General features: G+C 30.7%; 1 protein-coding gene across 3 annotated transcripts in view; it reads left to right on the forward strand.

Annotated features, from left to right (window-relative positions):
- The window catches only part of LOC107439993 (Na(+)/H(+) exchanger protein 7), a 256,310-nt gene that overhangs the window by 186,618 nt on the left and 44,113 nt on the right, over positions 1–25,579 (forward strand). For all 3 annotated transcript variants that reach the window (XM_087151009.1, XM_087151011.1, XM_087151010.1), the window contains 2 exons: positions 9,287–9,486; positions 18,686–18,961. In XM_087151009.1, the coding sequence (XP_087007135.1) occupies positions 9,348–9,486; positions 18,686–18,961 (415 nt within the window). In that variant the 5' untranslated portion in view covers positions 9,287–9,347. The remainder of the gene's footprint in view (positions 1–9,286; positions 9,487–18,685; positions 18,962–25,579) is intronic.

Below are 25,579 nucleotides of genomic sequence, written 5' to 3' on the forward strand. Positions count from 1 at the left end.
ATTACATAGAATGAATAGATTTAACATTATTCTAAATTCTTTTCTATAATGCATGCATGCATTAAAAATGTGAATTAAAAACAGTTAATGTACTTATCAGCAGCGACTTTATTGTAATAATTAACATCTTTCAGCAAATATCGTTATTTCACTATGCATTATTAAATCACTTTCATGTGTGCGTGGGTGCATACGATGCAGTTGAAATTTTGACAGCTTTACGACTACATAGAGCTCTCATATCTCTACTGCAACTCTGTATCTGACTATTTTTATCCAAATTTATCATATTACCATCAGAATGAATTGACCATCAAACGAAATTCTCCACCTTTCAGACTAGCTAAAGCACCCAAATTTCAACTGCAGCTATTTCTGGAGTATAGTGCAAGTTTCTATCATTTCTTTACCACATCAAACAGATATTATCGCCACAGAGAATTTATTGTCATTTAAATTTCCGACCATTTTCTAACATTTTCTAACCATTTTCAAATTTTAACTGAAGCTACGCTCTGGATGATATCACAACTTGCAATCGCCTTTCCGCCGCTACTAGAAGAATTTATTGTCGTAATATTACAAAATATAGTTTATGATCAATAACAGTTTCAAATTATTTCTTGACAGCTATGAGCAGAATTTATGTCGCTATTTTATCACCAAATAAAATGTTTCGTTAATTGTTGTTTCAACCACTTTCTGACTGGATAGAGAGTCATGTCCTCAACTGCAGCTCCGATCGCGCTGACGATGTAAGTTTCAAGGTTAGAAAGTTACATGTAGTAACGTCGGAACTCACCGGAACGACGTTCCGGAGCTATAATCCGAATATTAAATGTATTTATTGTATTCATATAAGTCTTTATTTTCCTCCAAGGAAGGTTTATTCAGCTAAAGATCTAAGTAGTATTTGCTATATTTCTTCCCTCTAAATAGTTAAGTTCTAACTACACCATTCTAATTGAAACATGGGGAAGTCTTGAAACACCACTAAAATTATATTTTTTAATCATAATTTTAGTGATGTTTCAAGATTTCTTGATAGAATTGACGGAATCGTAAAATAAGTACTTCTAAAAAAATGACAAAAGGTATTGGTACTGGTCAAACAATATATAATTTAATAAGGTATTTATTTTCTCTAAGAAGTTCATCTTTTGTTTTCATAAAAAAAAATAATAAAAAAAAAGGAAATTTTTTCCCCAATAACTTCATAATTTGCCTACTTGAGGACAAATACTGAAAAAGATATATCCGTGGGTTGCTGTAATCACTGCCCTAAATATATACTTTTTGAATCATTGCCAAAAAAGAAATCAAAATTACAGTATATACTTACACAATTACAGAAAAAAAAAACATAATTTAAATCAAACAAATCACTATTTACAAAGACTGGATTGAAAACATCAAAATATGTCTGATTTGACTGATGAAACCGTAGGGATGCTTCTGATAATCTATTTAGATCCACTAGATATTATCCACTAGAGAAATACAGTTTTAAAAATATTTGATATTTATTATAAACTAGCTGAATATTCTTTCACCATAAAAGGGTGACAAAAAAAATCTATGTAAAAGTAAACAATTTTATCTTAATAATATAAAATCCTTCACAAAACTGAAAGACACATACCAATATAATTAATAAAGGTATAATTAATAGGTAATTAATAATTAAAATTTATTTTTCATTATTTTTTGCTCTTGTCTATAGTTTTACGATTAGATTAAAAAAAACACGTTTTTAGTAGTCTAAAGTTTAATTTTTATCAATGGAAAAGGTTGAAACGACGAAAAAATTCCTTTTTCCAAATAATTCTCCCGAACGATAGAATTAAAATTTGATCATTCGAAAATTTGCCCCTTTCATCAACAGTCCAAATTTCAGTACGATGGAACAGTCGGTACCGGAGTTATAAGAGAAATAGACCGAAACACACACAGACTAACTCTTCACTTAATTATTATAGTAGATGCAGTTTATACAGGGGAAAGCAGGCGAGAAAACTAATTCTTGCTCCGGGTTCAAAAAGGCTTAGATCTGTCTCTGTAAAATACTAATACATTATCACAAAACATATTAAATTTCTTTTTCTCAAGCTAGTAACAAAAATCTGATGCAAATAGAACCATAAATTGGGCAGAAATGAAAGATTCAAAGCGGGGAATTCCTATAAGCACAAAAAAGTTGTTTTATATTTTTGTTTTAATTATGTTTCATTATTTACCAGGTAACATAATAATTTGAAGCTAAATTTTAGATTAAATATTATTTAACGCGGGGGAAAGATGGGTTTCATTAGTGGAGGTTCACAAGAAATATATTACTATTTTAGTCAATATCAATTGTTATTAGTATTATTTTAACTTCTGCATACTGCTTCAATTTTTTCTACTTCGTCACTCTAATTTTTTTTTTTCATACTTATTCTTTTAGTCTTTAAACCTAAACAATCCTAAATAAACTGCAAAAGCAGCTCAGGATTTTGGCAAGCGTAGCGAAAAGCAGGGGTTAAAAATTCCTAGAAATTATAAAAATTTGAACTAAGTACTTGCAACTCCTAATCCATAGTGTATTCACTGAAACTTTAAAAATATTATTATCATTCTTCACATGAAATTGAATTTCTTAGATATGAGAATTTGCCTCATGTTTTGTGATGAATTAAACATGATTTTCTAAAAAATTTAAGAATTTAAGGTGCATCAGAAAAAGGTCAGGATTGTATTTTTTTTAACAGTTTCTTTACATCTTGATACACGAAAATTATCAAAATTAATGCGTTATTCTCAATTTTTTTAAAAGCTCAGATAATGCAGAATTGGAATAAGCTCTTAAGTATTAAAAAAAAAAAAAAAAAAAAAAACTAGACCGCAAACGCTTTTTATTTTCCAGAAATAGTGGCTTTTCTTCATATTAACGTTTTGTGCCTTTTTTAGAATAAACATAGAGGATGCTGGCTGAAGATAAGTTAAATTTAAATGAACGTGACTGTTTACTGTTATGAGTGACTGTTGCAATTTTGCAGTTAGTTTCGAAAATAGCATATTATTTGCGAAGAGTTTACAGAGCTTTCGAAGAATCACAACGCTATCGAAATGTCTCAACGCCATCTATTGCCTAAGTTTACTTATACACAAAATAAATAAAAATTTTAGTTAGGTAGTGTCGTAGCGCCATCTATCGTCTGCATTTACATTTATAGGGGTTAAGCTTAAATTTACTTAGTTGTTTTCAAAGAGGCTAATTAATTTTTTTATTTGACATTTATTGATTGCAGTCTATATTCTCTTCACGATTTGTACAGTTCTTAAATAAAACAAAAATTAGGATAAAAAGTAAATGTCATCAGTCTATCTCACCCCGTTGTAGTAGAATTACAATAATTTAAATGAAAAAAAAAATGTTATGATAAAAATTACACAGAAATTAACTAACTATACACAGTTATTGGCTGAATTTCGGAAATTACATCTATTTTTTTATTTTTTTCAATTTTATAATATTCAAACAAACTTTTTTCCTCCAATAAAGTAGACATTTTAAAGGATTTCTTGAACCTGATATTTCATCATTTATTTTTTAAAAAATCATAAAATAATTTATTAAAAAAATATTTAAATTTAAATTTTATGTATGCAACTGATATTGACTTGTATTAAGTTGCTTGAATAAATTTAATAGAAAATATTAGCCGAAAAATTTTGATAAGTGTAAAACTATAAATAAAAATGTAAAATTAACACATGGTTACCCGAGGTATCGAACCTCAGACCTTCCATATGCCAGCTCGGCATTGTACCCACTATACACATTCTTTCCCGGTATAAGATAGCTTACAAAAAATTAAATTGTCATTGCGTACTTTTAAATATTTATAGATATTTCTTGAAATTTTTACTTATCATTGTTGACATTGTTGATAACTTGTACTAACTTTTCGATTTAAGGGGGAAAAAAGAAGATAAAATTTTTCCTTTTTTTTTTTCACGCCTTAAGATATAAATAAAAATGTTTGCTGTGTCTGGAAACTTGATGTAAAAAATCCTAGTCTTTAAATAATATTTGTTTCTTGGAACATATTTCATATCTATATACTTTTTTTAATTTTACTTTTTTATATGCTGCATAATTGATATTTATGACCGAAAATTCAGTTTCCTTTAAAGAAGAAAAATGAATAAAAATTATAATTTGTTTTAGATTTCAAGTGTGAATATAAACTAAGCTACGTTTGAATATATACAAAAATTTTATTTATTCGAATTATATCTTGTTCAAATATATAATATTGTATTAAGATTACTATTAAGATTTTTTTATTATCAAACAATTTATCTAACAGTAAATTATAAAAATTATCAAAATAAAAATAGAAATCATGGCTTTTTTTATTTCTTTTTTTTTCAAACTGAAATAGAGACTGAACTCTGTTATGATATTTGATCAAAAATAACAGCAACATTTGTCACAGTGGAGCAGCTTGAATTTAGAAGCAACGAAAATACTTCCATTTGCAGGGTACGAGCTGGAGCATCGGCCGGCATTATTCACTGGTATTTCAGTATGTTTTTTGGAGCAGTGAATATTCCCGTGGCATTTGGAACAGCTAGAGTAGCAGTGATAATTGTCACAGTGACAGTAGCAGTGAAATTTGTCACAGTGAAAGTAGCAGTGAAATTTGTCACTGTGACAGTAGCAGTGAAATCTGCCACAGTCACAGTAGCAGTGATTTTTGTCACAGTGACAGTAGCAGTGACTTGTCACAGTGACTGGAGCAGTCACTGTGACAACTTTTTGGTTGGAACAGGCTGTCACAGTGACTGCTCCAGTCACTGTGACAAGTCACTGTTACGTTACTTTTGACCCATCTCTATTTCGAAGGAGTTGTTTGGAATTCTTCTCTGAAAGAGGAGCGTAGTCCCAGTAGTACAGTAGGTACATGTAGCACCTTCGTCCACTGAGGTTTATTATGGCACTTGATGCTGTTTTTCAGAGTTCGATGCCATCGCTTTATAAACCCATTGCAAGACCCATTGCATAGACCCATTGCAAGCAGGATTGTAAGATGTAGTTCGCCTTCGCTTAATTCCTAAAGAGATAGGCAAGTTCGGTGAAAAGAGACGACTCGAACTGACTTCCTTGATCTGTAATTATTATTGACGGTGTTCCAAAGCGAGAAATCCAACCACCATCAATTGCTTCTGCAACGGTGTTGGCTTTAATATCAGGCACCGGTATGGCTTCTCGCCAACGAGTAAACCTGTCCATTAGGGTTACACAATATCTTTGTCCTTCGGAAGTTATTAAAGATCCAAATATGTCCAGATAAATTTCGTCAAATCTTTTTGAAGTTGGTACATACTCCCCAACCGGTTTATGCACAATGTGCAATCTTAATCAATCCTTTTGTGAATATTGAAACAGCAGAGGTTCAGATTCAGGAGGAATTGGTTTAACTTTCAACTAAAGTATCTTTGAAATGGTGATCGTCTCACAGAGCTTTGGCTTCAAGATAACATCAGTCGCCTCTACACTGCACTGAGGATTTTCGAAAAATTTATAATTGGCATTTTTTTGACAATTAGAATTTTTTTTTGGATAGAAATTAAATTTCTGTAACTACCGGTATTTTTTTTTTACAATTTTAGCATATATAAAAAATTGCTCTTTTTTCAAATAATAAAGTTTGAAAAAAAGAATGGATTTACCATACGTGCCAACTTTTACGCATTTGGCGTAAAATTTTATTTTCATATTTAAAGTGGTAGTAAATATGTACTATTTTTTCTTTTATAAACTTAATTTTTAAATGATTTTGATCACCACTATTCCTAAAAAAATTAAGCACATATTTTAGTATGTGTTACTATCATGGCTGTCAGTATAAGTTTATTCAAACACAACTTATTTTTTTGCTTAAAATTGAAATTTTAATTCCATTTTAATAACAGTGGGAAAAATGAAAATGGAAGGGATTAAAAGTTGGCAGGTATGGATTTACTCATCCCGAAAAACTAGTTAAAACTGAAATGAAAACACTACAACTTTTTCCTCTTATCCGTCTCGCTATATCCCATGAGATGACTTTTTGTTCACTCGTAATTCCTACTTGCTTGTTTTTTTTATTTTTTAAAAAGATGAATTTTGGGTAAAACAAAGACTTTCTTGAGCACCAAAATATATTAATTATTTCTGAAGCTTTGACCTGTACATAATTTTGATCTAAAGTTAATCAAATGCAGTATTTTTTTTTAAACTAAAATGGTGATCCCATTAGACATTATTAACTTAGCATCGCTGATTACCAACCATTTTTTCTTGAAAAGAAGAGGCACTTATCTTATTACTACTAAGTGCAGGGTTGCTAACTTTCCATGCGTTTGGGGAAAATTTCTTCCAGTAGTAGTTAAGTTTGGGTTTTATTGTAGGATTCTTTGTTTACGACCAGCCCTGCGAAGTGTTGTCAAAGCAATGTCAATGGGTGATGTACTAGCATTACCAAATATGAAAGCTTGCTTAGTTTAGAGCGTAAATTTTTTCTAGTAAGGACAAAACTTTTGCCACCATTGCGTTAAAATAGTTTAAATAAAAAGTGTCACCACTGCTTTAAAATAGTTCAAAGGCTCAAACAAAACTTTAAATGCTGTATAAAATTCTCCTCTCAAAAGCGAAACTTGGTAAATATGTGTATATTTACCAATAATATGAATATGAATACCATGAATATGCAAGGTCGTTAAGGGCCTATGTTTCATAACATAGGCCCTTAATGACTTTAGACTAGCTATTTCTTTTCACAAAAGCTTTATTTTATTTCATCATCATCATTATTCAAATTGGGGCACCAGTATTTCTATTTTGAAAGGGTTTATAAACCTCTCTTTATCCTACTTCAAAAAAAAACAAAAAAAAAACAATATTACCAGCTCGTAAATGCATTGGTACCCCATTACTTAAACCGTCACAACAACAACCACATCCCACCTTGCTTTGATTTCAGGAGTATTTATGGTGAACGAGTATTGTCGTTCAATCAAATGCTTTTAAGCTCAGAGGTAGCGGGTTCGATTACCACCGCAGCCGTGTATCTATCTTTGTGATACCTTATATATATTGTTTGCTATAAATTCTTCCCAATAAAAAGGTATATAAACTGTTCAAGAAGTCTGAAGATTTGTGCAGAAACCGAATATCAAATTTAATACATTAAAAGAAATATCAGATATTTGAATCTAAAATTGAATGCTCACTTGATATTCATGTTAAGGCACTGGGGTTCTTCAATATCTTTTGTAAATAAGCCTACCTTCGTGTTGAGTAATTAAGACTACAAATTTATGAATGTTGTTGTTGTCTTGTCTATGGCGTTACGTTTTCGAAACCTCTATGCTAAATATTTCCATAACTTTGAAGAATGAGTTTTGTGAGTTCTGGCACCTGAAGACTTGACAGAGTGTCCTCTGGTGTTGAGACGAGTTCGAAAAAAAAGAAGAAAAAAAGAACCCGGCTAGAAAGCTTGACAGTTGAAAATGTCTTCTGGTGTTAATTTGGCTTGGAAGCAAAGGGCAACACAGCGAATAAATGCCTCAAGAAATTAAACACTCTTCGTTAATTATGTATGCACAAATTGGGACTCAAGATCCTCTAAACTGAAAAGCGTGTACTGCAGCGTCATCGGGTCAGTACTAGATTACTCCTCCCCTATCTGGGCATCTGTTTCAGAAACAGTTTTGACCAAGCTTGATTCTATTCAATCTAGAACATCTAAAATTATTATAGACTCTGTTTTTTTTTTTTTTTTTTTTTTTTTTTTTTTTTTTTTTTTTTTTTTTTTTACAAACAAAACTCCGGGCTGAACTAGAAAGTAGTATTCCTGTTGAAAGCAGACGCAGGTTTGCCACTGTAAGATTTACTAAAAAATTTACGAATAAATTGGATGAAAGATTTTTTTGAGCAAGCAATGCTGCAGATATGCACACTATCTTTTCAGCTATTGATTTACTTTATTAATGGTTTATTACTTTATATTTTATTTTATAACAGTCGTTGGACAGCCGACCCAATTTTGGGTTTACGACTACTAATGTTCAACTCCGTAACCTTGTAAATTTGAACAAAATCCAGAAGACAAGGAAACTCCTGCATCAGTATCCCATGAGGTTATGATTTGTTATGGGAACATGAAGGACTTTGTGACTCGACATTTATTGTGATTTAACTTGCATCAGTCACAATTTACTGCACAATTTACTTCGGTCGGCGGGGATCGAAACCACGACCTCTTGGACATGAGCCCAGTGCCCTACCAACCAAGCTATCCTGACCTTAATTACTTTATTATAAATTTTTATAATAAAATATAGTTAATTAATAATTTATTTAGTTATTTGGATATATATATATATATATATATATATATATATATATATATATATATATATATATCTAGAATATATATACATATATCTAGAATTGGGTGGGATTTGAACCCCATACCTCTATGTTTCATAACATTTGGTGGAAGACGCTACTCAGCTTTTGAGTTTGAATCCATTCTTTTGTGTCCACGTAAGCCTAAAAACGGGACAGAGGATGCGTGCTGTATGTCCTCATTTAACTGTTTTATCGTAAAGTGCTCGACTTTCACTCCCCAAGTAACCGAGCTACCAAAGTGTGGGAGTGATCTCCTCTGAGGATAACTGAAATTGGAATGGCATGTCTTCAGATAATCTTCCAGGAAGGTTTTCAGAACGTCGCCAGTAGCCTACTGTGCAGATGTAGTATATAACGTACTATTATTACTGTCAGCTGTTAAGTCTCCCTGGTCGAGCGATATCACCCGCCAAACGCTGTGTGAAGCGTGGAGGTGACGGGTTCGAATCCTGTCGTAAAACTGGATGTATTCTTTGTGATTTCCTTCTCTAAATTGTTCTATCTGTCCTTCTACTTGGCAAAGGTTTATAAGCCTAAATTGAGGAAACAAGCCTGCAAATGTATGTAATTTTAATAAAGCAATAAAGTAACCAATTAATTTCTATTAACTGTTATTGATTTCAGTGGTTTTTAATGTTTTAATGTGGTCTGTCTCGCTACTTAATGAAAAAAAAAAATTTATGATTTAGAGGAATTGGAATTCTCAATTATATACGTTTCTTTTATTCTGTTTTTAACCAGAATTATTTTTTTAAGCGCGAAAGTTTTGAGGTAGCTTTAAAATCAGTTCAAAGTTAGCATTAAATAACTTCTATTATTTACATTGAGTTTCTTTTGCAGAGCTGTGTTGGTACATTGAAATTTTAAAAGATCCCGTCCCATTACTATTAAACATCAACGGATGCAGCAGTGTTATATTTTGTTTTTAATTTTTTTAACGAGTCCAAGATGGTTGACAGTCGGAGCTACATCATCCCAAGAATTGAAGCCTTCCAGGATAGTCAAACGAAACAGTTTCCACACAGATGACATTTCTTCAGGTATGTGTTCAGCTATGCGTTCTTTGAAATTTATTTCTTTAATTTTTATTGTATCCATTGTGGAACTCACACTCACATTGTATTTACATTGTAGAACTCACTTACAGGCATTACTAATTAAAATAGCTATTAGAAAGAAATGAAGTATTTTGTTTGGATAGTGTGATAAATTTTATTATTATGAATTTTTTAGCGAGCAATTTTTTTGCATCATAACGAAGATGTTTTTATCGTATTTTTTTTTAAAGAAAATAGTTTTGTATGCTTGAAATTATATCAGAAAATAATAATAATAAGACATACAGTGACTACTAATTGTTAAAATGTATTAGATGTTTTTGATATATAAATATTAAAACGCTGTACTTAAACTTTACTTAGTTTGTAGAGTCACTTAAATTATCGTGAACAACGTTTTGAAAGCAAAAAAACTGCAGATGATGAAAATTATGTATAGAAATTAACCCTTTGACTCAGATTGGTCAGAGGTGTCCCTTTTATCTATTTTTTTATCTATTTTTTTATATATTTTTTTATATATATATATATTAGTATTTTTCAATTATAAAAAACAGTCTAAATCATTGGTTCTCAACGGGGGCGATACCGCCCCCCTGGGGGCGCTGGGACTATGCTGAGGGGCGGTGAGCTTGTTTTGGGCAGTAGGGGGGCGTTGGGTATGTTTTGGGCGGTAGGGGGGCGTTGAGCATGTCTTGTCATTCAAATTTAATTTTAAAACTTACAAATAAAATTATTAAATTAAGATTAATTTAATAAAAAATTTTATAATAAAGAAAAAAAGACTAAATTAATATAATAAATCAAGATTATCCTATACACTATTTGAAACAGCAATAAAACGAACTTATACGGCACCTATTCTTCGATCCGAACCAACACAGCTCAGTGCATGAGCCAGTAGTTTTTGTCTCTGACTCATTCAAGCCATTTGGTGCAAATTGCAGTACATGCGCTTTCAGTATGAATGTTTGATTGGACCCGTGTTTCTTATAATGGTTTTCGTTAGTTTTCTTGCGGTTTTTTCCCCAGTTTCGATTAGATCTCATAGTTTATTTGGCCAGGTAAGTACGCGAATTAGTTCTTTATAGTATCATAAATCATTTATTAATTTTGAGAAATAGTTGATTTTCTTTCATCGTTTGTATTTCGCTGACACCAACAATGTCGGTTGGCAAAAAGAAGTGTCATCAATACAGTGTCACGTACATGAAGTTGGGATTTGTTCAATTAGTGTTGAACTCTCAATTACCTATGTGTTTACTTTGTAATAAAGTTTTATCTAATGAGGTAAGGAAATCTTACCGTTAGCAAGAGCATTTGCAAAAAACTAGATATAGATTTGTCATTTTTGACGAACGACTTTTTTCACGTTTCTGAAGGCACCTTCGATCTCAGGGTTACTAGTAACGTCATCACAAAAATGCGACGATGGTTTGATCGCTTCTTATAATATATCAGAATTTATTGCTAAATCTGGGAAAGCTCAAACCATCGGAGTAGAGTTGATACTGCCGGTTGTCAAGGGAGTTTTAGAAACAGTTTTACATCATCCAATATAATAAAAAACTATCACATAAGCAACGATTCAGTGCGGCGACGAAATGATGAGATGGGTGAAGACGTTGAAATTTCTTTATGCAAACTTTTGATGTCCAACGAATTTTCCCTTCAAGTTGATGAATCTACCTTGCCAGGTAATGCAGGCTTTACTGTAGGCATAGGTCCGGTTTGTAAAGGAAGGGAAAATTATTAAAGATATGCTTTTTGCAGGAAGCTTGATTGTAGATATCAAAGGTAAATCTATTTTTAGTACTGTCAAAGATTATTTTAAAGGGAAAAACATTCCTCTTGCGAATATTATGTCCATTGCTACTGATAGGCTCCTGCAATGGTGGGTCGACATCGTGAGTTTATCGCCCTTTTGGAAACGGAGGTACCAGATATTTTAGCTATTCACTGCGTGATTCACAGACAGTATTTAGTAAGAAAAAATCTCAGTGACCGTTTGCATCAATCATTGCAATATGCCGTATCTGCTGTGAACAAAATTTACAGTAATGCTCTCTAACATCGATTATTCAGACAGCTGTGTAAGAAAAACGATGAAGAATTCAATCGCTTACAATATACCCCGAGATTCACTGACTTTCCAAAAGCTTCTGTCTCAATAGGTATTGGAATCTTTTCGACTATGTGCTTGAGTTCCTCGAAAACAGAAATGTAGCTCTAAGAGACAGATTGCTAGAATTTAAGAAAGACTTTGGCTGATTTATCTGTAAAATTTAATGGCATTAATTTACAACTTCAAGGCGACGAGCTTAATTCGATCCCTACAAAATAAGTTATTTTCGCCTTTCTAAAAAAACTGATTTTGTTTTAGCAGAATTTTGGTTGGAATGAGTTCAGCCATGCAGGCAAAATTCTCTCTGATGATGCACATGCACAAGAATATTGTCAACACCTTGACTCTTTGCACATGGACTTTTCTGACCATTTTAAAGATGTTTTGTTCTCTCGAAGTCCCTCAATGGGCTTATGAACCCTTTTGTAAATATTGAAACAGCAGAGGTTCAGATTTACGAGGAATTGGTCGAACTTTTAACTAATGAAACTTAGAAATGGTGATCGTCTCACAGAATTTTTACTTAACACTAAAAAGACTGAAATACCTATATTTCTCAAAAGCAGTCAAAATGACTGCATAGAATAACTAATGAATAAAGAAAGCATAACTAATGTATAAAGAAATTTGTTTAAAATAAAATTTCATATTTTTGTTATTATTTTCAGTTATATAACAATTTATTTGTAAATATTAACAATAAAAAAATTATATGTTATACAAAAAGTCACAAAATTCTAAGAAATTGTGTTATCATTGTTTTTCTAATTGAAATTAAAAAGCAGTCAAAATGGCTTCCATGGACAATCTAGTGTTAAAGGTAACAGTCGTCTCTATCTTGGACTGTAGACTATCGTTAAATTTTTTTTAATTGCCTTCCCTGCCTCCTAACTTGTCGAATGTGGATTCAGTGCTGTTACGGATCTTGTCACAAAGAGAAGAAATCGACTCGAAATTGTGCAAACGTGGGTATTTGCATCTTCATCTCACTAAAAGTATTGAACCGAGCGTTAAGGAATTGGTTCTGAACCATTAAGTACAATCATCCCACTAACATAGTTACTTGAATGTATCGTTGATACTACTTTTTAGTGCAACAAAATTATTTTGGGTGTTATTTTAATTATCTAATTTAGAATAAATTATTCTTTTTAAGCATAGGTTTCTTAGTTGTATTTTTTTTTCATTAAACGTATTTATTTTGATCATAACAAGTAGACGGCGATTACCTGCCGTGAGAAAATTATCGAGTTAATTTATTCTTTTTTAAAAAATCAAACAAAATCAAAGCGTAAAAAAATTGCTTAAAAAATTTGCCTCTTATAATTCAGCACACATTCCTCCGTCCCCATGCTCAAAATAACAGGATTTTTATAAAGGGGGGCGTTGAAATATTTTTTGCTCCTTAAGGGGGCGGCAGCGTTAAAAAGGTTGAGAACCTATGGTCTAAATGTTACAAAAACAATTATTATATTATCAGCATTTTATTTGTACTGAAATTTAAAATCCAAAAATTAGTTTGAAATTTTTTTCTTCTTCCATATTTAAAAATTAATCAATAAATGATTTTGTAAATTAAATAAATTTCGATGATGAATATCTGTTTCTCTTAGATCTAAATAACTACAAATAAGTACAAATTTGAGAAATCTTTGTCTGTAAGTGAGCACTGTTTGAAAGGAAAGCAGAACTAGTATTTCATGTTGTATTTCATAACCCTAAATCATTAAAAAGTTAAATATAACTCCATTCAGGTCAAAGGGTTATTTCTGTGTCAAAGGGTTATTTAAAACGAACTTTTGTAAAGCTTAATAAACAACGTTTGATAAGTATTAGTACACGTTTTGTTTATACAGTTAACGAAATTTTTTTGATTTTTAAATTGTTTGTACACTGAATTCGGATTTAGCAATCGACTGAATTACTTTGCGTTAAGTACGACTTAATTCTCAATAAATTTACGCCCATTTAAATTGACGTTATTGAAAATTGAAATTTTTAACTCTGTACAAAAGTGGTTATTTAAGTGAAAGCCTACTCTATTTAAACTAATTGGGAGTTATTTAAACTACCCAAAGAAGGGACTTAAAATTCGTTAAGAGTTTGTGTTTAGCAGTAAAAGTTGTTTTTATAACAGTTGAAAAATATTTCATTTTACAAGTACGTTCACTTTTTAACGATCATGAAATTATTGTTATTGCTAAAATAAAGAAATCAGTTATCCTACAAATCAGCTATGTAAAGTGCAGATTTAGTACCCTTTAAACTCTGAAATTTGTTTTTCTCAAATGACCTATAGGCAGTCTACAAATAACCTAGATAATATACACATTACCTACAATTCACTCGTTAAAGTGAACATTAGATATTGACTGAAATAACAGCAACGTTTCTATCCGCATAAATTAATAGTACGTTTACCTACTTGATTAAAAACTACATTCACTTCAAAACTATAATATATTTATAATTATAATGGAAAATATAGTTAGAATTGAAAATATAAATATAATTGGAATTGAAAATAACAGTCAACATATTTCAAGCGCTCATAAATAAGCGCCTATTTTCTAGACTTACCACGCGTGAATGAAAAAAGGCAAAACTGATTTGAAATATTTTTTTTTTTAAATGGTGGGCATTTGGGATTGTCCCATTGGCCACAGGAATGCCAGAACTGCTACTCTCTTCTCGTTACCCAGTGGGCACCTGTGGTGAAGCCACGGCCGTGGAGCAGCGTCACCCACGTCGTACAACCACAAACCCGTTTATAGGGCGGGTCACATTCACACAATCACACACAAAGTAGAAAGGACGTAGAACACAGAGAGAGAGAGAGAGACAGAGAGAGAGAGAGAGAGAGACAGAGAGAGAGACAGAGAGAGAGAGAGAGAGAGAAAGAAACATCCATGCGCTGAGCAGGATTCGAACCCGCGGCCAATGGCACTCTAACCACTCGGCCACCTGGTCGGCGATTTGAAATATAAAAAACGGTAAGGTGCCTACGAAAAATGAAAATATAAAGGTAAGAAACGAAACTAGAAAAATGACTGAAGCCAAGAGGAATAAAAAGGTTTAAAAAAAAGCAAAAACATGATGGTCGAGATGGACAAATCAGGGTAAAACGCGTTTCCCCCCGCTACGGAGTGATAACTAATGTCGTTCGTTAACAAGGGAATCAGTATTCGTATGAATAAAGCAAGATTCCAGGTTTTTCCATTCTTCGTTGTCAACTTTACGATTTATATTTCAAAACACTTTTGTTTCTTCTTATTTACGCCTGGCAAGTCATGAAAACGGGTGTCTATTTTAGAGCGCTTGAAACTTGTCGACTGTAATTTTCAGTTTACATATTTTTGATGTGAATGAAGCTTTTAATTAAGTAATATTCTTCCGCTTCAGTTTCTTAGTATAATTTATTTAATGCTATCTACTTATTTTTAAATATACAAAGGTTCATAAATGATATATAATGGTTCATTGAGAAAAGTGACTTATAAAAATAAACTAAGGTGTTTTTGTCAAGCTGGTATTTGATCATTAAAGTTTATTTAGATAGATGATTAATAGAGTTTACTTACGGTTTTTTTTAATGTTCAATGCAATATATTTGTAGATTGCATTGCATGGCATTATATTCTTCGATGAGGAAGAAAAAGATTACCTCCTATCTCATGATAAAAGTATATTTAACGGCATGGAACAATGTAATAAGTCACACTTTTTAGAAAAGTGGTCATTTTGGCATCAAACTGTTCCTTAGTATTGTTTTGAGATTCATTCCTTCAATTTGAAAAAGTGTACACTTACAAAAAATAATATTCGTAGGATTACGATAAAACGATACTAATAGGATTTGACAAAATTTTAGGTATATGTTCTGAAAGTAAACTAAGAGGATTTGACAAAATTTTAGGTATATGTTCTGAAAGTAAACTAATAGGATTTGACAAAATTTTAGGTATACTTTCTGAAAGTAAACTAATAGGATTTGACAAAATTTTAGGTATACTTTCTGAAAGTAAACTAATAGGATTTGACAAAATTTTAGGTATACTTTCTGAAAGTAAACTAATAGGATTAGACAAATTTTAGGCATACGTTCTCAAAGCAAACTAATAGGATTTGACAAAATTTTAAGTACTCTCAAAGTAAACTGATAGGACTTAACAAAACTTTTTACCGACTGATTTACAATTAATATCTTAGAATAATGGAACTTTTTTCATTGCGTAAAGAAAGAGAAAAACAATGTTTAAAATTTATCCTGGTTTGCAGTAAGAAATATAAATAGATAAATAATTTGCATCTTACTGAAAGCAATACATGAAAGCAATACTCTGATCGAGTCTAAAAGATAGATGGAATTGTTTTAAAGTGAAGAAAAAAACATTTCGTTAGAGATTATTCATCATCTGTAAGGCATCTATTCAAAATTTAATAAGCTTAATATATAACTATTTTGAGCTTAATTATAATAAATAATAATTTAAAATAAATTTAAATTAAGTGAGCAATGTCAGTCACCCGACTAGTGGTCTCTGGTGTTCAAGTGATTCGAAGTTCTATTTTGGGATTCGCCCAATTAATTCTAAAAATGTACCCCTGTGTTTAGGCTTGAATTATCTATTTTTCCCATCAAAAATATAGTTATAATTTAAATCTGCTAAAATGTAAAGATTTGCGTGGTTTTATAGCTAATGTAGCATTATAGCTATTGTAGTCTTCTACCGCGACTAGCGAGTTAACTAGTCTTCAATGAATATTCGCTACGTTCCATTTGTTAGTATTGTTATCATAAAAGCAATTTGCTTCTTATTTCAGTTTGCAGTGAACTTCTAGAGCAGGGGTTTCCAACTTACACGAGGTCGGGAGGCCGCAATTAAAAACACCAGTCAAATGGTCGCAACTTTATCAAAATTTTATATGGGACTATTTTATGTTTGAAGGAATCTATATATATATTACTCTTACACGGCGATAAAAAAAAGCCTCATTACAACTCTCCGAATGGCAACGCTAGAAAATCAACCAATAATTGCTGCTAAAAATGTCACATGGCAAATGTCACATGAGGTGGCTCAACATATAGCGCTTTTAAAAACGGAAACAATAACCAGAGTGAGCATTATCAGGTTGTTCTATTCAGATTCATGCCCTAAAAACATGAAAATATTTAATTTAAACTCAATTAGGAATTAATTAATTAATTGAAGTGAGAATGCTTTAAAAGGCCGCTGTTGAATTGATATTTTTCTACTGGGAGCTACCTAAACGTCTAAAAAACGTCTAAGTGTTTGTACTAAATGCATTGAATTTCTTTATATTTCGCGTTTATTTATGCATTGAATTTTCACGCTTTAAAATGCAGAATATTAGTGAAGCTGCTAGGGCTTTTAAACGTAATGAAAGAAAACGTGTTCGAAGAGCCCAAGAAAGTGTTGAGGAATGTTATGGAAGACGTAGATTGCAGAGATCAAGTGCAATAATAACTGTTCAAGATGTTACAATAGATGTCGAAGAGTATAATATCTGCCAAAATCAAAACTCCCCGATTAGAAATGCAGCATGGCGACCTCCACTTGGTATTTCTCGGGTAATGCTAACAGCCATTCATTTTAATTTATTGTATGTAAAGCATCCTTATTTTGTTCTAAACTGTTATGCTTTATTTTGTTCTAAATGTTGCTTTATCACAAATGTAAATTAATATAGAAATTGATTTCAATAATGCTGATCACCAAAAAATATTTCATTTGGCGATAAAACAAATTTTTGTGTTCTTGAAAATGAAAGACTTTTTGAGGGTTATTATCTCACAAGGAAAAGTTAGGGTTTAAAGTTTATATTTTCAAATAATAAATTTTTTTTCTAAAACTTTCAAAATTTCTAGCATTAACTAATTTATTATACACATTTAGTTGAATTTAGGTAAGTAACTGCAATATTTGATAATTTATTTTGCCAATATGTTTCTCATTTAGCTAACGTTTTGATTTTTTCACCATGTACTATCTGAATAGCTAATAAACTTTTTTAAAAGCCAATAAGAACATTGATAGAATTCTTCTACATAAGTGCAATACTATGTCTTTGATGATAAAATACTATGTCTTTCATGATAATATACTATGTCTTTGTGCTAGAACATTGCGTTCATTGGCGAGCGAGCGAAGCGAGCCATGGTTCACGGCGTGAACCACATAGGATTGCGTAGCAATTCTCGGGGGTTGGCGAGCGTCAGCGAGCAGGGGGCGGAGCCTCCTAGTATTAAATATTACTGTCAGATTTTTATCAAGTTGTACAAAACAAAACTATTGAAATACGAATTAAAATAAGTAGTAGATTTTTACCTAAAAAATAAATTTTTTGCACCAATGGTATGTTAAATTTCACAGAAACGAAAAAATTAGGTTTTTCTTTGTAACTAAAGAGAAGTATTTTAAACCCAAATAGATTTTTTACGAAAATTTTCAGCAAAAAAGTGACAACTAATATATTTTAGTTCACGGGCCACAAAAAAGGGCTTCGCGGGCTGCCAGTTGGTAACCACTGTTCTAGAGCATAGGGTGGGACAAAGGACGCACCATTGCTGTAATGATGCGTCAATAATAAGATGCAATGATGCGTATACAATGTGTGGTAATAAGATGCAATGATGCGTATACAATGTGTGATAATAAGATGCAATGATGCGTATACAATGTGTGATAATAAGATGCAATGATGCGTATACAATGTGTGATAATAAGATGCAATGATGCGTATACAATGTGTGATAATAAGATGCAATGATGCGTATACAATGTGTGATAATAAGATGCAATGATGCGTATACAATGTGTGATAATAAGATGCAATGATGCGTATACAATGATGTGTGATAATAAGATGCAATGATGCTTATACAATGATGTGTGATAATAAGATGCAATGATGCTTATACAATGATGTGTGATAATAAGATGCAATGATGCGTATACAATGATGTGTGATAATAATATGCAATGATGCGTATACAATGATGTGTGCTAATAAGTGTTAATTATCTTTCAGCCGACAGTGTCCACATACCAAATGAGTTAGAGCTAAATCAACGCCATCCTTTGCAGCCAAATACCAAGGCTGATGTGGAATTCATACAAAGTGACTATAAAACAGCAATTCCGGATGGAGTTTCGGCTCCACCATTCGGGAGTGAACTTCATTCGACGAATCGAACAGAATATGATGAACATTCAGCCATTCACGTAGCATCGTGGCAGTGGGAATATGTTAGGACACCTTTCATTTACACATCTGTTGTCATCGTCGCTGGACTATGTAAGATTGGTAAGTTTTCTTTCCTTTTTATAAGTTTAAGAAGTAAAACTAGTAATCAGGTGCATATAAATGCACTCGCTGCATTCACGGAAGACTTTTTTGTTTCTTTATACTAGAAGGCTCCTCCCCTGCTCGCCCTTCTCCCCAACCCCTGTAATTGTTTCTTACTCATCATTGTTTTCTTTTCTTAGCACTCAATATTTTCCTCAAAAAAAAATTTTTAAACTTGTAGCGTATCTACCAATATAAAATTACAACTACAATTCACTAGTATATAAAACATGCCAACTCGATACTATGTTGGGGTATCTTTACATAGTTGAAGGTTGGCATGGTCTGTAACTTCTACAAACCAGAGTTGGCCGTTGATTACAGTAATCGATTACAACTGTAATTGATTACAGATAATTACAGCTATATAATCAATTACTTGTAATCACGATTACAAGTAATCAATTACTTGTAATCGTGATTACAACTTTCGAAAAATTTTGATTACAGCTGTAATCATGATTACAATTTTGATTACAGTAATCAATTACTTGTAATCACGATTACAAGTAATCAATTACTTGTAATCGTGATTACAACTTTCAAAAAATTTTGATTACATCTGTAATCATGATTACAATTTTGATTACAGTAATCAATTACTTGTAATCATGATTACAAGTAATTGCGATTACAAGTAATCACAACAGAAACGATTACAAGTAATTATGATTACAAGTAATCAAAATATATGATTACATGTAATCATGATTACATGTAATTTGATTACATGTAATTGTGATTACTTGTAATCAAATTATACGATTACAAGTTATTACGATTGTATACTATAGTCAAATTTTTTATGTAAGTATTCATGTGTTTACATATTTTTATGTACATAGAATGTACGCACGCATGAACGTACAATTTGCGATTCCTATACATACGATGTATGCACAAACGTTGTTTGTACGTACAATATTCATAATTATATTGTAATATACTTAATGCAATGCGCATATGCTTAGTACATATAATTATGCATTTATGATACATGTACGCATGTATGTTAGTTTGTACAAAAAGGCAATGTTTTGTATCTTTGTATACATAGACAATGTATGTATGAACGTATATGAAAATAATGTTTATGCGTTTGCATGCTTTTATGCACTTAAGTGCATATATTGTATAAATTTACGATAATAGCACGTATATACAATGTACGTTTGTATATAAAATTGTACGTATTTGCGTACAATCTGTAAAAATGTTATTTAAAGGTACAATATATGCACATAGTTGCGTAAATAAAATGCGTACATGTATACATGCATATTTATATGTACATCGATATATGTGCACGCAAAGTATGTACTTATGTACAACTTACGTATGTACTTGTATAACTACATACTTTGTTAATACTTATGCGCATGTAATGCATGGATGTACAAAAAAATAGTATATGCACAATGTATGCATGTGCATACAACGTATACATGTACATAATTACAAGTTATGTACAAATACGTGCGTACATTTAAATATATGTAATTACAATATACACATACATTGTGCATACATTAAAAAAATTTATCTGAGTAAAGTTATTAAAAAATTTTTTTAAATTATTCTAAGGTATATGAAACTCGACCTCATATTTTTTAGAAAGCAAACGATAATTTTATTTGGAATTTCTAAATATTAATTCCACACATAAAATTTACCGTTTTTCTTACCATTTAAAACATTTCTATGAATCATGCATTATGTTATAAAAAAAATAAATCTGTATTGTCAAACATTTCATGAAAATACCTGAAAATAATTTTTTATTCAGAGAATTTCAAAATGATATAGAACAATTAAAGCTGAAAACTAAATTTAAATATCGTTTGATTTTGTCATTTAACTTGCTTGAGTCATTAAAAGTTAACTTACATGCATTTTATTTATTGCATTGTACACATATTTAGGCATAAATGTAATGTACATATGTATACGTGTAATGTATGTACGCATGTACAATGTGTGTACATACATTCATGTATTGTACGTGCATATATAGTACATATGGATATGCATACATGGAACATACGTGTATTGTACATGTGTGGATACATTCATTGTACATATATACATTGCACCATATGCATAGATAGGGATAGCATGCATGTACACATGTAAAATTTGTACGAAAGAATTATGCCCAATATATTTATGCACAAACGTACTGTATATGTACACACATATGTACATTATATGAACATTATATGTTCATTTCATCATATGTACATTATATGAATATACATCTGTACGCTATATGTATATACATCTGTACAATATATGCATCTCAAATGTGTGTACGTACGTTATGCATGTCGAATGCATGTATGAATATATGTGAAATATAAATACGCCCAATGTACGTACAATAGTTCACAAATGTATTATGCATATTTGGATACTTACATTGAGCATGAACATATTATGTACATGTACATAAATACACTGGACATGCATATCATGTACATGCATACATACATATATTGTACATCCTACAGATATACCTATATTGTACATGCATACATATATTGTACTGTTCATAAATAAATTGCACATACATGCATGGGACATGCATTGTACAGACAATGTATGTATGTTCGTACAAACACAAGTACTTGTATATACATGCGTACATGAACATAGATATACATTGTACATACACAAATATTTGCATGAAATGCATATATTCATTGTGTATAAATGTACATGTATACATGTACAGTGTATGTACATGTGTGTGATACTAAAATGTCTGAACATATGCACTAGATAAAATCATATGTACATACATTTCAGTTACATTCATTTGTACGTATACAAATACGTACAAAATGCAGTACATGTTAATACGTGCAAAATGTATCTTTATAAAATACATTCTACTATCTACTGTAAAATATAATCATTTATAAGAATACAATAGTCTTGTAATCGTGTAATTAGATTACATGTAATCATGATTACATGTAATCAAATTACATGTAATCAAATTACATGTAATCATATATTTTGATTACTTGTAATCATAATTACTTGTAATCATTTTTGTTGTGATTACTTGTAATCGCAATTACTTGGAATCATGATTACAAGTAATTGATTACTGTAATCAAAACTGTAATCATGATTACAGCTGTAATCAAAATTTTTTGAAAATTGTAATCATGATTACAAGTAATTGATTACTGTAATCGACTATGTAATCATGATTACAGCTGTAATCAAACTTTGTAATCACGATTACAAGTAATTGATTACTGTAATCAATATTGTAATCATGATTACAGCTGTAATCAAAATTTTTGAAAATTGTAATCATGATTACAAGTAATTGATTACTGTAATCAAAAAATGTAATCGATTACATTTTTGGCCAACTCTGCTACAAACTATGCACTCATTACAGTTTTTTATGCAAGACCATATTGCCAATATGTAATTCTTAACGAAGTGACGGATTATTTGGATTTGAAAAATATTCTATGAAACATGAAGAAAAATTGTCTTATGGGGTACAAGTTGTGTGGCTTGATAAGAAATAAATAAGAGGCAATTCTACTCGTTAACGAGATTCACATACTGTTCGAATTGGGGTATTAACTTAATTTTATTTAAGAAAAAATATTTATAAATGATTTATATCTGGCAACATGTAATCTCTTTTTTATTCAATTCCTACTATTAGTTCACACTCTCTCCATATCATGTTCAAATTTTCAATCGCTAATGAAATTCTTTTTATTCATCCACTCAAGATCAAATAAATTTTCTTAAACTTGTAGTGGATGACAGTTTGTGGATGACTTGTAGTGGATGACAGATGTTAATACAGTTTTTTTAAATATTAATTCATTCATTAAATAGGGATGAGCGAAAAACGAACGAAATGGAATTTTCTGATTGGTTAAGTGTTAGTCATTGTTTTAAATTTTATTATAAGAGATTCAGTTTTTAACTTATTTTAAAAATAATATCAGCCATAATTTCTAACTTATAGCTCGTTTTGAGCACAAGAAAAAGTTTATTGCACACGTTTAAATATTTAATTATTTTATATTCGCTTCGTCAGACAAATTCAATAAAGAACATTATGTGGTAGCACATGTGGTCCACATCATCACCAAATTTGTACTTTTATATTTGTCTGATACAACACGCTTTTTTTTTTCAATTTCTGCTATTTGTTCACACTTTCCCTATATCTTGTTCAAATTTTCAATCCTTTTTCAATTTCTGCTATTAGTTCACACTTTCCCTATATCTTGTTCAAATTTTCAATCCTTTTTCAATTTCTGCTATTAGTTCACACTTTCCCTATATCGTGTTCAAATTTTCAATCCTTTTTCAATTTCTGCTATTAGTTCACACTTTCCCTATATCTTGTTCAAATTTTCAATCCTTTTTCAATTTCTGCTATTAGTTCACACTTTCCCTATATCGTGTTCAAATTTTCAATCCTTTTTCAATTTCTGCTATTAGTTCACACTTTCCCTATATCTTGTTCAAATTTTCAATCCTTTTTCAATTTCTGCTATTAGTTCACACTTTCCCTATATCTTGTTCAAATTTTCAATCCTTTTTCAATTTCTGCTATTAGTTCACACTTTCCCTATATCTTGTTCAAATTTTCAATCCTTTTTCAATTTCTGCTATTAGTTCACACTTTCCCTATATCGTGTTCAAATTTTCAATCCTTTTTCAATTTCTGCTATTAGTTCACACTTTCCCTATATCTTGTTCAAATTTTCAATCCTTTTTCAATTTCTGCTATTAGTTCACACTTTCCCTATATCTTGTTCAAATTTTCAATCCTTTTTCAATTTCTGCTATTAGTTCACACTTTCCCTATATCTTGTTCAAATTTTCAATCCTTTTTCAATTTCATTTCTACAACATTGAATAAATAGTCAATATTTAAAGCAAAAAATTAAACAATAAAAAATGCTTGAAAAGGCAATAACTGAGAAACAAAATGGAATTTCAAAAAAAAAAAAAAAAAAGGAATTTATAAACAAATAAGGCTTTTTCAGCTTTTCAAAATTTAATTCAACAGCTGCATTTCTGTAATCTGTATAGAGTGCAATGCATGTTTCTTTAATAGCTAATAAAACTTGAACTAATTTCTTATTTGACTGTATTTCTATAAACTTTTCTACGTAATTCCAAGTGCATGAATCTTGCGGTTTTTGAGCAGCAAACAATTCGATCAAAACCTTAATTAAAACCTAAATTAAATCAAAATCTTAAAAAAAACAACTTAATACTAAAAATATAATGGATAATTAGTTGGATACAAATCTATAACAGAATTTAAAAAAATCATTACTTTTTTAAAAATAGTCCAAACTCACGGAACCCCCGTGACTTTTCTACTGAATCCCAGGGCCCCAAGGAACTGGAAACCGCAGAACCAATGAAGAAATAGAAGAGTTCGCGCAAGATGATAGATAAAAGATTAAAATAAGATAGATAAAACAGAAAGAAGAATGAAACTGACACATAATTTAGAATAACTGCCATGAAAAGAAACTGGGATATGGACAACCAGCCATTTTTCCATTTTTGGACGTAGAGTTAACTGTTAACCGAGCGTTAAGTCAAAACTTAGATATAAGCTTCAACTTAGATCCAAATACCGAATTAGAACACTGCTTCTTTCTCTTTCACACAGAAACTAATAGGATTTGTCAAGCTAGACTCGTTACGTAACGAAATCAATATCTTTCTTGACTTCGAATTTCTATAAAAGTACAGGTGAATATTCACAGAAAATCTGAAGATAAAGGATGTGTAAAATAAAGCAACTAAAAATACTAAAACTTAAATTTTATTTTAAAAAAAATCTAAATTAGATACCAGTTTCTTAAAAATTATTAAATTTATTAATAATAATTAAAGTTTTATTGGTTGTCAAATGTTGGTTGTGTTCGACTGGATGTTAAAGAAATCGCTAATATATTTTAGCGTGTAATTAGAAACAAAACATTTCATTATGGGTATTTACTCTAGAAAAAGTGGTAGTTTGAGATTTCATCAAATTCCGTTTCAAAAAAATAAACATTGTTTTTTTTTGTTACTTAGATTTTTATTAATTTCTTTTTTTCACTCGCTCGTTGATAATGAATATGAATGACTATAAGAAATTTGTAAAGTACTTGATACCATTTCTGGTGTCTAGATATATTAAAATTTTTTGAAGAGCTTGGAGTCACATTTTTCATTTACTTTTTCGCCTCTACATTTCTTATTTTTATTTATTCATCTTTTGAGTATTTGTTAAACGACAACATATATTTTCACGTGCGTTAGAGTCAATTTAATAACTTCTTTGCAAAAACATTTCGTTATAAAAGTAAATTCTTAATAATATATCCGCACTAATTATTTCAAGCAATTGTTATTTTTTAAATTTTATATAATTTTTTGTACGCTAACTACAGTTCAGTACATAAAAATGTATTTGCTACTAAAAATATAAAATTGTTACAAACACAATCGCAAATATAAAGTTGTTACGAATGCTTTTTTAGGTACCGAACTGCAGTTATCGTGCAAAAAATTGTA

This window comes from Parasteatoda tepidariorum, chromosome 9 (genome assembly GCF_982258835.1).
Source record: "Parasteatoda tepidariorum strain Cologne lab strain chromosome 9, Ptep-v5.0, whole genome shotgun sequence".
Taxonomy (NCBI): domain Eukaryota; kingdom Metazoa; phylum Arthropoda; class Arachnida; order Araneae; family Theridiidae; genus Parasteatoda; species Parasteatoda tepidariorum.